General features: G+C 52.1%; 1 protein-coding gene across 1 annotated transcript in view; it reads left to right on the top strand.

Annotated features, from left to right (window-relative positions):
* PELO (pelota mRNA surveillance and ribosome rescue factor) overlaps nucleotides 1-13,303 on the top strand; it is a 314,258-nt gene that overhangs the window by 146,526 nt on the left and 154,429 nt on the right. Inside the window, exons 7-8 of the mRNA XM_086931709.1 lie at nucleotides 850-1,011; nucleotides 1,445-1,491. Of these exons, the coding sequence (XP_086787835.1) occupies nucleotides 850-1,011; nucleotides 1,445-1,491 (209 nt within the window). The remainder of the gene's footprint in view (nucleotides 1-849; nucleotides 1,012-1,444; nucleotides 1,492-13,303) is intronic.

The following is a 13,303-nucleotide window of genomic DNA, read 5'->3' as shown; positions in this document are numbered from 1 at the left end:
CTCCTAGGTTACATACATTTTACAGAATCAGAACTGCGTTTGTGGTATAACAGTATGATGTAATAAAAACTTCACTTGCACATTGATGAAGGTTGAATTTTAGATACTGGCCTGCATCTCACACCCTTCCTTCTCTCTGTGTCCTTCATCCTTCGTTTCTTCACACTCTTCCATCCCACCTCCTTCTGTCCTTACACCTCCACCGCCTTCCTTGCTCTTGCCGTTCTACTATCCTGCTCCTCTCCTTCATATTTCTCCTCTCCTTCATCCTTCTTTCACTTCTCATGTTCCACCATTCTGTTGTCACCCTCTTTCTTCACCCCTCCTGTACTCCCACTTTATTCCAAATCTTCTACGTTCTATTCCCCACACATTTTGCCAATCCTCCCTTCACACTCCCTTTTCACCCTGTCATTCTCCACTCCCCCTTCCAATTCTCACTCTAACTTCCTTCCTGTATTCTTTTTCTTTAATTCATCTTCTTCCTCCAATCCACACTTTTTCCTTCATGTTTAAGTCTTCTTTTGCCTTGCACCTATTCTCCTCTCTTCTCCCTCTCCTTCCTCTGTTGCCTTCTTCCTCTCTTCATTTCACACTCTTCTTCCCCCCTGTCTCCACTTTTCTTTTCTTCTTTGGGTCTTCTCCTTCCATTCTGCCCTTCTACCCTCCAAACCTTTCTTCACTCTCTCCTTCCTCTTATCTATACTGTTCTCTTCTCCTTCCTCCGTTCTGCCCCTTCCCTCGCCCCATCTTTCCATTGTTGTTCTCTTCCTTCCTCCTCCACTTTTTCTCCTGTCAGTGCCCTCCCTTCTCCTCCTTCCTAACTCCACTTGCCTCTGATGTCCACAGTGGTGAAGTGTGTGCTCATAGCCAGTCCAGGCTTTGTGCGTGATCAATTCTTCGACTACATGTTCCAGCAGGCGGTGAAGATGGACAACAAACTGCTGCTGGAGAATAGGTCCAAGTTCATGCAGGTGCATGCCTCGTCCGGGCACAAGTACTCTCTAAAAGGTGAGATTCTCTTTGCTCCCCTGTCGTCCCGTCTGGAAAAATAGTGGTCCCTTAAATATTAAGATCTTTCTCATCATCCACCCTGAGCACAAGCACTTCCTCAAAGGTGATACCCCACCCTTAAACATCTTTAACATTCATGCCAAAACAAGGTTGAAAAGTGAAGCCCCCTCCTTACACATGTACTCCCTAAGCTAAAATGTCATCCTCCCCAAGTCCATGTCCTTTATCCATAATGTCCACCAAGCCCATCTGCTGCACGTTGAGTTGTGTGCAGGTTCTCACCCTTCTTATTTCGGTCATGCAGCCTACAGGCTGATGGTGGTTTGTGATTTATTTGACTATCTTGCTCCTCCGTCAGAGCCTTATGAACTGTGTTGTGAAGATGCCATCTCCCTTCTGTTGGTAATGGCCTCTTTCTTTGCCTTCATAGAGGTCCTGTCTGACCCAGCTGTCACCAGCCGCCTGGCAGATACCAAGGTAAGCCTGCAGACTGTATTTGCACTTTTTGCCTTTTGAGCAGGCATATTCCTATGTGGCACCACTTTCACAGGCAGACCCATAACTTTCTTTGTGCATGTTATCTGTGATTTGTGCAGTTTCCATCCTTCTGGAAGGAGCAATTTTAGGCCTTTTTATACCTAAAAGAATGGCTATCGGAGTCCCTTCACCTCTTCTAGCTGTGTCAGCTGTGTTGGTAGGACTCCCGTATTGGCTTGAGGCCTTCATACCTGTAGTAGGACATTGAATCAACTGACTCACACCATTAGAAACATACTGAATAACATGTTTACAAGCTGTACATTACCTGCATCACAGACAGGATTCCTTCCACTACCAACCCTCACCCTTTCCAGGTGCCAAGTTGCTTACGTCAATGATTTTATACTTTTTATCCTCAATAAGCGACAGACTAAAGTAAGCCGGTTAATCAAAGATTCATATTCACTTTCTTAAAATGCAAAGAATTAAGAAATCTGCTAACACTTTGAGGAAGGTCGCCAAATCAGGCTGTACCTAATCGTACAAAAATTATGCTTCATAGAGATAATATGGAAAGGGAGAATATTTAAAAAGACTGTACGTGGTAAAACAAAGTGCCATATGCTTACCAATTCTATTTTGAGTTTTCACTTTATCCTGTTTTGAATCGTTGATCTTGTGGGCACTAAAAAGCCATTAAAAATCAGCCTGGATCGTATGTGCAGAAAACAATGTGGCTGTTACTCTGAAGGTCTTTAGAATTGCCCACTAGTTTTAGAGAGAATGAATCTCTTTGTGTTAAGAAAGTTGAGACCACTGCTGTCCATTATCTTGTTGTAGCGGTCTGTCTTGTTTGATTGCCCCATTTCAGATCTGTATGTGCACAGCTTTTAGTACTTAGGGATTGGAATGAGTGTGTGTAAGAGATGGAGGTTTTCCTGTTCTGTTTTTTTCCTTCTTTTTTTCTAGTGCAAAATGCTTCCTCGCATCAAAAATTGGTGCTAGGATGCATTTTGCGCTAAACTTTGGTGCTAAATAATGAATTTGCATATTGAATAATTTTCCTTACATTTTGCGTAAATTACCAACATTCACACACCCTACAGAATACCTCCTTACAGGCTCTAGCACAGTAAAATAACAATCCACCTATAAAAAGTCAATTGTCTTTAACATATGCTTTTCACAATAAATAAATGAGGCCCACCTGCTTTGTCTAAAACTTTCATTATAAACTGATAACTCCTAAGGAATCTGCTATTAACGTTTTCCAACAAACCAGTAAGTAATATAGTCTTTACCATTAGATTGATGCTATAACCAACAAAGGTCACTGAAATGTGCATAAACTGGCAACCATCATGCATAGTTTTAAAAATACAGATGTACAGATTTACAGTGGGCAAAACAATTTACAGACCCTTTTAATAGGGCCTAACAAGAATCGTCCCAGTGAAACGTCTGTCCCAGGGTTTGCCAGAGTGGGTAAACAGCACCAAAACACTTGACTACTATGTTATCCTGTGGGATTACATGTAACCAAATACCTGTCTACAGCTTGTAATAGCGTGATAATAGCCCACTGGCGTTAACAAATGATTTTCACAATACATAATCCAGACCTACTGTCTTTGTCATAACGTTTCATAATAAACAAATCAGACCTATGGCATTTGGCATGGGATTTCACTGAATCCCAACCTGGCTTATTGTTGTGAACACTAACTTGTCATCATAATCCGCGCATGCCTACTGTAATGAGTGTCGGTTTCTCATAAGGCAACTATCTGATAGAGACGTCTAGCTGCAGATTCCTTAACTTAGAGTATCCCCAGGCGTCAGACTAGATCCGGAAACTTTTCTGCAGAAGCACCGCCCGGCTCCGCTCTGACGTCGTCCACGGAAATTATGTCAACGAGGCCATATATGCCCCTCCCGGCCCGCTAACGTCAGTTTTCTTCTTTTCCGCGTTTGAGCATGGATCCTGGAAAACCAGCAGTTCCTCGGCCTGGTTTTTTGGCCTTCTACAACACCCTTGGTGTCGTTGGACCAGTGTGGAATGCCTTCTGGATTTAAGGCTTGTGAAGCCTGTGCGCATCAGATGTCTGACACTGACCCGCTCCACATTTGTATGTGGTGCCTCGGCGTGCACCACGACTCCAAGGACCGTGACGCCTGTCAGAGGATGAAACCAAGTCCTTGAGGGAGGGAGCGTCGCATGAAGTTGCTGGCCGCGCGGGTGTCTGGTCTGGCTCACTTCCATCACCGCTCTTCTTCTAGGGATCGGGCTTGTTCCCAAGGTCGCTCCTGCGACCGCCGTGCGACAACAGGTAAGTGCAAGCACAGGTGTTGCTTATGAAGATCTTCATCCACTGTCCCTGCCGCTGCCGCCCATTCCTCTCGCACTGCACCAGGTGAGGGCGTACGGCAGCCTCATTCTCCGTGCCCACCCTTTCCAGGTGTTTGGGCAACGTGTGCCCAAATGGAGGCTTATTCAAAGGCACTCCAGACTTGTTTTGAGTCTCCCCCTCTCCCTGGTGCGCCTTCGGGTCAGACAGAGGTATCTGGCACTCATGCTGGGTCTTCCTCTGCGGATGTTTCACCGGCACCAACTGTGTGCGTTCACTCAGATTCCAGAGGCTGACGGGATGCCATTGAGCCAGAGCCCAGAGCTCAGCCCATCCCGGCAGTCAGCGCATGACCCTGTGCGGCTTGCTGCGCCGACGTCGGATGCAGCACCAGCGACACCCCGGTCAACGACGGTTATTACACCAGGTTCGATGCCGGTTCCGGCACCTCCTGCTCCCTCAGGCAGGTTGCAGTGAGTGGGCCCGGCGTTGGTCGACGTTTAAGTCCAGTCCTCTGTGGAGGTCGTCGAGGTGACTCCGATGCGGCGTCAATCGGTGCCAGCTTCGAGTCTGCTTCCTTCGGTGGTTGCTCCCCCTGACTCCTCGAGCGCCATGGGTCTCCACCACGGTGTCCACCGACGCCGCTGCTACCATTTACGCCTCCTGGCTTGGAAACTGATGTTTCCCTGGACTCCCCTGATCAAGGAGCCCGGGTGCAAGTACCCTTTGTCGCCTGGTCTTCGGGTCAGTCTCCGGCTCCCCCACTGCTCCTTTCCAGTGGTAGAATTAGCCTTCAACCGTCTCCTACTGACCGTTTGATATCTCCTACATGGATGGGTCTAGTGCTACCTTTGTGCACGCTATTCATGGGGCTGCTGCAGTGCTTGGCTTTCAGACCCCTATGGTGCCTCTTCTCTCTAATCCTTTGGTGTATCTGCTCCATTTGGAACCTATCGAAGTAGAACCTTTACTGCCCTTCGGAGACTCTTTACTGGATATCCTGCATGGCACATGGTCCAGACCCTCTTCAGGTGACCCTGTTGATCGGGTTATTGCTCGTAGACACTGCCCTGCCCCAGGAGATCCTCTTTGTCTGTCTCTTCACCCAACAGCTCAGGGACTGGTTGTCCAGGCAGCTTTTAATTTACAGTCCTCACCCTCTTTGTCCCTGTTGCCTCCCACCGGGGAATCTAGATAGATGGGTGATTGTGGTCGCCGGCTGTTCGCCTCTGCCAGCGCAGGCGTCCGGGCTTTAAATATGGCCTGTGTGTTTTCACGAGCATCCTCTGCTCTTTGGGACTCAGTTGCTCACCTTCTCCCTTCTATTCCAGAAGGTCTGCAGACAGTATTGCTTTGTCTACTGCCGCATGGTAGAAGCATGGCACAGTTCTCCCTCAGGTCATCCCAGGATGCAACTGACTTTATGGGACAGGTCCTTGCTTGCTCTGTAGTTTTGCAGCGTGAATCTTTCTGGATTCACTATGCTGTGCATATTCCGCAATCTGGTGGTTGGGTACGGAATCAGTCTTTTTTTCTCTTTTTTTCTTTTTTTTGTAGCCCAGGTGGGCGTCGATGTCCAACCATTTGGTGTACCTTCGGTGACGTCGGCATGCTTCCGGCGGAAGCTCCCACCCTTGGGCGCCATCTTCAGGTTCTTTTTTCCGCCGTTGGGTCTGGATCGTCACGTGAAGCTCCAGAAGTTTTGGAGGAGAAAAGGAGAAAATACAGCAACTTTTCGCCAGAAGAGACCTGAGAAGATTGGGAGAAGAAGAGCATCAGAGAGGAGACGTCAAAGAAGGGGAAGAACCTTGAGATCTTTGACGTCCTTCGGAGAATGCGCACACAGGGGGCCCCCTGAGCGCAGGGATGTACAAGACACCCTTTAAATTCTGCAGAAACTGCCACCACAAGTTCGCGCAGAAGGACCAGCACCTGGTCTGCAACCTCTGCCTGCCAATCGACCACGAGAGCAAAGACTGCAACGCCTGCTCCGTCTTCAAACCGAAGACACTCCGGGTTCGAGAGAAGCAGAGGATAGCTCACTACACGATGCAGGGCAAAGGCCAGGCCCGAAGCTTTACGAACTGGGCCTCTCCACCGACGACTAGGACAACATCGCTGAACGTCCAGATGACTTCACGGTCGCAGAGACCGATAAGAAAACGTCTGACAAGGAAGGAGAGTCTACGACCCCGAAAACCTCGACAGGGCCTTGAAAGCCTAAGGCAGACTCTCGGAAATCAGAGTCCAGAGCCTCGAAGGGAGCACCGGCACCGAAAAATTCAATGACCGAAGCTGCATCATCCGAAAAAGAGCCCAGCGGATCCTTCGAGAAGGACTCCCGGGCGCTGAAGACCGGCGAAAAGCCAAGGTCGTCGAAGCAAGCCCCCGAAAAAGGGACTTCGAAGGAGAAGGAGCCGAAAAAAGCTTCGACGTCGATGACGCCGTCGAAGAGAGCAGCCGAAACGCTAGACGACGAGCAGGCCGCACAGTTGGAGAGGAAGAAAAGAAGGCTCGAGGCCGGGATGGAAAACATCCTTCAGAGGAAGAAGGACTTTGAGGAAAAGATGAAAAGTTTCAGGATCCCCTCGAAGCCAGCGACGGCTGTTGCTGAGGTGCAGGAGCACGAGGAGTTCGACGTCGAAGAGCAGCCGAAAACTCCGGAGCCCTCGGAACACGAAGAGGAAGAGGACCTCTATTACACAGAGGGGAATATGGGGAGCAGCAGTCAAGCTACGACTCAGGATCCTCGACCGCCCAAGACCTGGAATGGCAGGACATCGAGGCCGTAAACCCAGAGGAGGCTGTGGAGACATACCCCTCGAGGCCTTCGCCGCCGGATGACATTGGGGCACACAATGAGGTCGTCAGGAAGGCAGCAGCAGCTTATGGGTTTAAGCTGGAAGAGGAGAAGCCTAAAGCAGATTTCCTGCTGGAAACATTGCTCCCGACGCAGACAAGAAGCCAGTTCTTGCCCATGCTGAAAAGTATCACGGACCAAGGGAAGGAAGCGTTCAAGGACCCGGCTACATGCAGATCAGTCACGCCGAGGACAGAGAAGAAATAAAAATTATCCAGTATTTGGGTGTCTTTCATAGATTCACATGCCTGAATCATTCCCCGTCGCCGAGACGGGAGCCTCCGGTACATAAAAAAGTAATGTCCTAAGGACATACATAGAGAATATAGGCCGAAGGGCCTCCCCTTTTGGGGCCTTTCCACGTCCTTATGTAAAAGGACCGAACTCTCATCGTTAGCCAATCAGCTCCGACCTCCTTCTAGAACCTTCCCGGGAGGAGCCTCCGTCCCTCAGATTTTTCTACCGCACGTTGTGCTAGGGAGTCTCCAACCTGAGCTCTTCAGGTTTCCTAAATTCGAAGTCTCAAACTTCGCCGAAGTTCACTTTGTACGAAAAGGATTTCATCCTAGCATCGACTACATGTCGGAATCAAATAAGAAAACTTCGTCCATGGCGGACTCACAGAAGAGCCCTCCTAAGGGCCTGCCCCTCCTGCGGCAAGCAGCGGATTCAAGCGGAGGACAAGCACGACCTGTGCTTATATTGCCTGTACCCTGACCACGTCACTGACAAGTGTAGGGTGTGTAGAGCCTTCCCAAAGAAGACGGTTAAGGAAAGGGAAACTCGCCTTCGCGAATGGCTCGACAGGCTTAAGGTCCGAGACACTCTGGAATCTTCCGAGGGTAGTGTCTCCGCGACCTCCAAAGTCTCCAAGAAGAGACCCAGGGTGCAGTCCCCTGGAGAGACAGACACTCCTCCTAAGAAGGCGCACAGGAAGCCTTCGGAGGCACGCTCCACCACCTCCTCCGTGTCTGTTAAGGATGGCCAGAGGTTCAAGAAGCCCGCTCCATCTACTAAGCGGACCACCTCAGTCACGACCACTGTGTTGACTACTACGGCCTCATCGCCCTCCGCGGCGACCACGACGACCACCACTGCGTCCTCAGGCGCACCGGTCTCCTCGACCATTCCTCTGAAACCTTCATCCAATACGAAGGCCGCCTCTTCGTCACCTAAGAGGTCTAAATCTTCAGGTACGCCTTCGCCAAAAACACCTCATACCGAAGGCTCGTCACCCAAGACGTCGAAGTCAAGTTCGTCTCCTAAACAGTCGAAGTCAGGTTCAAAAACCACACCTTCGACAAAGATATCTCAAGTCCACGACCCTACCATCAGTAAGGCGGCGAAACCCTTATCCCCGCAAAACATGGTACCATTAACCCTGACGGAGGTGACCAAATCACCAACACACATGGCGGGAGCGCCATCTTCACGCACGTCGTCGGAAGAGACCCCGGCGCCATCTTGGAAAGAATCGAGATTGGTCGAAGTCTCTATTCACTCGATTCCAACGCCCTCGGTTCGCCCAACGGTGGAGTCGGCACCCGAAGAAGAACAGGACACACTACAAAGTGAGGAGTCGGACGAAGAACAGGAGGTTCACGATGAACACCAGGACGTCCAAGAGAGCCGGGACGGAGTGATGTATCAAGCCAGCTCCCTGACCGTCGACACGGTGAACACCCCGATGATCTGTCTGCCACTGTCTCTGGTCAACGATTTGAAATCCCTGGTGCAGGACTATAAACAAAGGTTCCCGGACGCTGACAGCGGTGCCCAGGTACCGGTCACCCAAGCGCAACCGTCGGCCTCGCACCCTTCCGCTCCCCCGGCCCGTCCTCGGAGCCTACTCCGACCGCAAACACAGGCGGAGGACTCATCGGAAAGCGAGGGGGATGACACGGACTTAGAGGAAGGCGAGGTGCAAGACGTCGCCTCGGACCACAGAGACGACGATGCCGATGCTGCGTCATCACACCATTCGTCTACCCCGGCATCCCCGAGACCGCGCCACTCTGAAGCGGCGGACGTGGGAGGTTTCCACAAACTGGTGGACAGAGCTGCAAGGAGGTTTCACATGGCGGTGGAATCCGCGGAAACGGAATGCTTCCTCCATGATTTCAAGGAGCACACACAGAAATCGACCAAGTCTATTCCTCTTATAGACTTTCTATGGGAACAGGGCAAGAAGCTGATGCTCACGCCTGCCTCGGTGCCGGCGGTGGTTCCGCGCCTAGACAAAAAATATAAGGCCCCGAACTCCGCACCTGCCTGCCTGACCGGCCACCCCAAACCGGACTCGGTTGTCACTCAGGCGGCCCAAAAACAATCCCGAAACCCCTCCTCACCGCTGTCCGCGCCCCCGGACAAGGAAGGAAGGAAGCTGGACACCATAGGCAAGAGGTTCTCCACCACATCCGCCATGTCCATCAAGGTGGCAAACTCCATCGCCCTCCTGGGCCGCTACAACCGCCAGCTATGGGAAGACATAGCTCCCTACCTGCAAGGCCTGCCGGCCGCGGTCCAGGACGAGGTGAAAGCTCTTCTGGCGGAAGGACAAAACTCCGCGGCTGAAATTATCGACTGCGCCATCGACGCAGCCATGACGGGATTCCGCCAGTTGGCCGGGGCTGCCGTGCTCCGCCGCCAGGGCTGGCTCAAGGCGACGTCTTTTCGGCAGGAGGTCCAATCTAAGGTGCTGGATATGCCGTTCGATGGTCAATTCCTCTTTGGGGAGAAGATAGACGAGGCACTCCAGGCCATCAAAAAAGACACCGACACGGCGAGGGCTCTGGGCTCCCTCCAGTCCCGGAACCAATCCTTTCGGGGAGGCCGCTCCAGAGGTCTGTACTCCTACAGAGGTTCCTACCAAAATCGGTCGTCCTATTCCTACGGCAACAGGAACCAGCCCCAGCAGAAACAACAGTCCCGACAGTCATCCTATGGGAGATCGTCCTTCAGAGGCAAATCCGCCAAGAAGGGCGCTGGCGGCCGCCAGTGACCACTTACTCCAGCCAGTCCCACCACCGTCTCAATCCTTTCGAATTGGGGGAAAACTGACCCACTTCCTCCACAATTGGCGAAAAATCACTACGGATCGGTGGGTACTACAAATAATTCAATTTGGACATTCCCTCGAACTGATCAACACCCCTCCCAACACCCCTCCGCTGAAGCGTGCTCACAGACACCTGCACCTCCTTCTCCAGGAAGTCTCTGCCATGTTGGTCAAAGGAGCCATCGAAAGGGTCCCGGAGTCCCAGAAGGGGAAGGGTTTTTACTCCCACTTCTTCCTGGTCCAACAGAAAGGGGACAAGTGGAGGCCGATCTTAGACCTCCGGGCGCTCAACGCCTTCCTACGGAGTCAATCCTTCCGGATGGTCACAATCCAGGAGATCCTAGGAGCACTGGAAAGAGGCGACTCGATGGTCTCCCTGGACTTACAGGACGCCTACTACCATATCCCCATCCTCGTCAGGCACAGGAAATACCTAAGGTTCGAAATAGCGGGCAGACATTACCAGTTCAAGGTCTTGCCGTTTGGCCTCAAATCTGCCCCACGTATCTTCACAAAGTGCTTGGCGCCCGTGGCAGCCTTCCTGCGACAAAGGGGTCACCAGGTGTTCCCCTACCTGGACGACTGGCTGGTGAAGGCTCCTTCCCCGGAGGACGCGCTGGCTTCCTTCAACGCCTGCAGCGCTCTTTTCCAACAGCTGGGTCTGACGATCAACCTCAAAAAATCATGCACTACTCCGTCAACGAGGATCACCTTCCTAGGGGCGACCCTGGACACGGAGCGTGCGAAGGCTTTCCCCTCAGAGGACAGGATCTGCAAAGTACTGTCTCTGGCCGCGGCGGTGGCCAAGAAGCCTCGCATCAAGGTCCGGACGTTCACCTCCCTGCTAGGGATGATGTCTTCATGCATTCTCCTCGTACCGCACTGCAGGCTCCGCATGCGCCCCCTACAGGAAGCGTTGGCGAGACAATGGAAACAGTGTTCAGGCTCATTCGACGACATTCTCACAATCACACCGGCCATCATAAAGGCCCTGCTGTGGTGGAGAAACAGGACTCACCTGACGGCCGGATTGCCGTTCCTCCTGCCGCCGGCACCACTGGTCATCACGACCGATGCCTCACTGGAAGGCTGGGGCGCAGTACTGTTAGACCTTCGAGTCAGCGGCAAATGGGACGCCCAGGAGACACAACTACACATCAACCTCCTGGAACTGAGGGCAGTGTACCTGGCTCTACAGGCCTTCCTGCCACGCATCGGCTCTTCCCCTGTGCTCGTCAAAACAGACAACACCACGACGATGCACTACCTGAACAAACAAGGGGGAACGCGATCTCTCTCTCTCTCACGAGAATCGCAAAAAATCTGGAACTGGTTGGTGGCGCACGGCCTCTCCCTCAAGGCGGAGTACGTTCCAGGGAAGGACAACACTATCGCGGACGCCCTCAGCAGGCAGACCTCTCTCTCCCACGAATGGGAGCTCAACGGCGACACGGTGGCCCACGTCTTCTCACAATGGGGCACCCCGAGGATCGATCTCTTCGCGACGGCAGAGAACACCAAATGCCGAAGCTACGCAAGCTGGCATCCCCAACGGGGGTCGCTGGGAAATGCTTTTTCCATCGGCTGGTCCAGCGTGTTTGCGTACGCTTTTCCGCCGTTCCCGATGATACCGAGGCTCCTCCGGAAGATGAGGACGGAACCGTGCACGCTGATACTGATTGCTCCGTACTGGCCGAGACAACATTGGTTCTCGGATCTACTTCGCCTATCCATCAGGCCCCCGATTCACCTGCGACAACTCCCGAACCTCTTGACAATGTCCGGAGGCCAGGTACACCACCCGAACCTCCGTTCGCTCAACTTATCGGCTTGGCTCCTGAGCACCGTGAGTTCGGGGAGCTAGACATACCGCAGGACTGCAGGGCAGTACTGGCCAAAGCGAGAGCGAGCAGCACGACCAAGACCTACTCGCTGAAGTGGAAGAGGTTCTGCGTGTGGTGTTCGGAACAAGACTTACACCCGCTCCGGGTCACCCCAGTACAGCTGCTACCGTACCTACTGCACCTGGCTCAATCGGGACTGGCTCACGCCTCCATTAAGGTTCATCTGGCTGCGATTTCTAGGTTCACCAGGACCCCATCGGGACCCTCCCTATGGTCCAGTCGACTGGTAAAGCAGTTTCTGAAAGGACTTTACAGATCCTTTCCGAGGCCTCGGAAAGTTCCTCCAACCTGGCAGTTGAACATGGTGCTAAACCAATTAATGAAACACCCATTCGAGCCCATACACCGGGCCTCGCTCAAGCATCTTTCCTGGAAAACGGCTCTCCTGCTAGCCCTGACGTCGGCCAGAAGGGTCAGCGAACTTCAGGCGCTGTCCATTCAGGAACCGTATCTCCAATTCAGGCACGACCGAGTGGTACTCAGGCCCAACCCTAAATTCATTCCTAAAGTGCCGTCAGACTTTCATCTGAACGAACCAATTGTCCTCAAGTCGTACTTTCCGGACCCTTCCACGGCAGCGGAAAGGGCGCTGCATTCCCTGGACCTTAAAAGGTGTCTCAAATTCTACTTGGACAGGACCAAAGACGTCAGGAAGTCTTCTCAACTCTTTGTAGCCTACAGCAACCCGCGCATGGGGTTGCCCTTGACAAAACAGAGCATCTCACGCTGGATTTCTTCAGCAATTGCTTTCTGCCATGATCAGGCCGGACGGCCTTTGACAGACCGAGTGGCTGCCCACTCGACCAGAGCGATGTCAACGTCAGCGGCGCTCTTCGCTGGAGTGACGATCCTGGACATCTGCCGAGCGGCGACATGGAAGTCCCCGCATACCTTTTCCAAGCACTACTGCCTGGACATCGAACTGCAGAAGGACGCTGCAGTGGGACAAGCGGTGCTGCGCCATCTCTTCCAATAAGGTGAGCCTTACCTCGTCCCGCCATCCAGGTATGCACATTCTTCATGGTTTTCTCTGCTATATGCATGACTATATATTACCATGTTTTCTCTCAGGTTGTCTGTACTGTATGCAGGCCTACTAGATGTGAGAATGTGCCTTACCACTATGCATGTATAACTGCTGGCTACTCTGATTCAGGCATGTGAATCTATGAAATACACCCAAATACTGGATAAGAAATGCGTTACTTACCTGTAACAGCAGTTATCCAGTATTGGTGTCTTTCATAGATTCACATGCAACCCTCCCGCCTCCCCGGTAAGGACTCACGTACCTCTAGGTCTACATTGCGACACCCTAGCTGGGTGCGTACGAAAATCTGAGGGACGGAGGCTCCTCCCGGGAAGGTTCTAGAAGGAGGTCGGAGCTGATTGGCTAACGATGAGAGTTCGGTCCTTTTACATAAGGACGTGGAAAGGCCCCAAAAGGGGAGGCCCTTCGGCCTATATTCTCTATGTATGTCCTTAGGACATTACTTTTTTATGTACCGGAGGCTCCCGTCTCGGCGACGGGGAATGATTCAGGCATGTGAATCTATGAAAGACACCAATACTGGATAACTGCTGTTACAGGTAAGTAACGCATTTCTTCTCCTCCCAGGACCCTGCTTACATCAAGGGG

The sequence above is a fragment of the Lissotriton vulgaris genome, chromosome 7 (assembly GCF_964263255.1).
Source record: "Lissotriton vulgaris chromosome 7, aLisVul1.2, whole genome shotgun sequence".
NCBI lineage: Eukaryota > Metazoa > Chordata > Amphibia > Caudata > Salamandridae > Lissotriton > Lissotriton vulgaris.
Note: the sequence above shows the minus strand (reverse complement) of the source record. Positions and strands in the feature narration are given on the sequence as shown.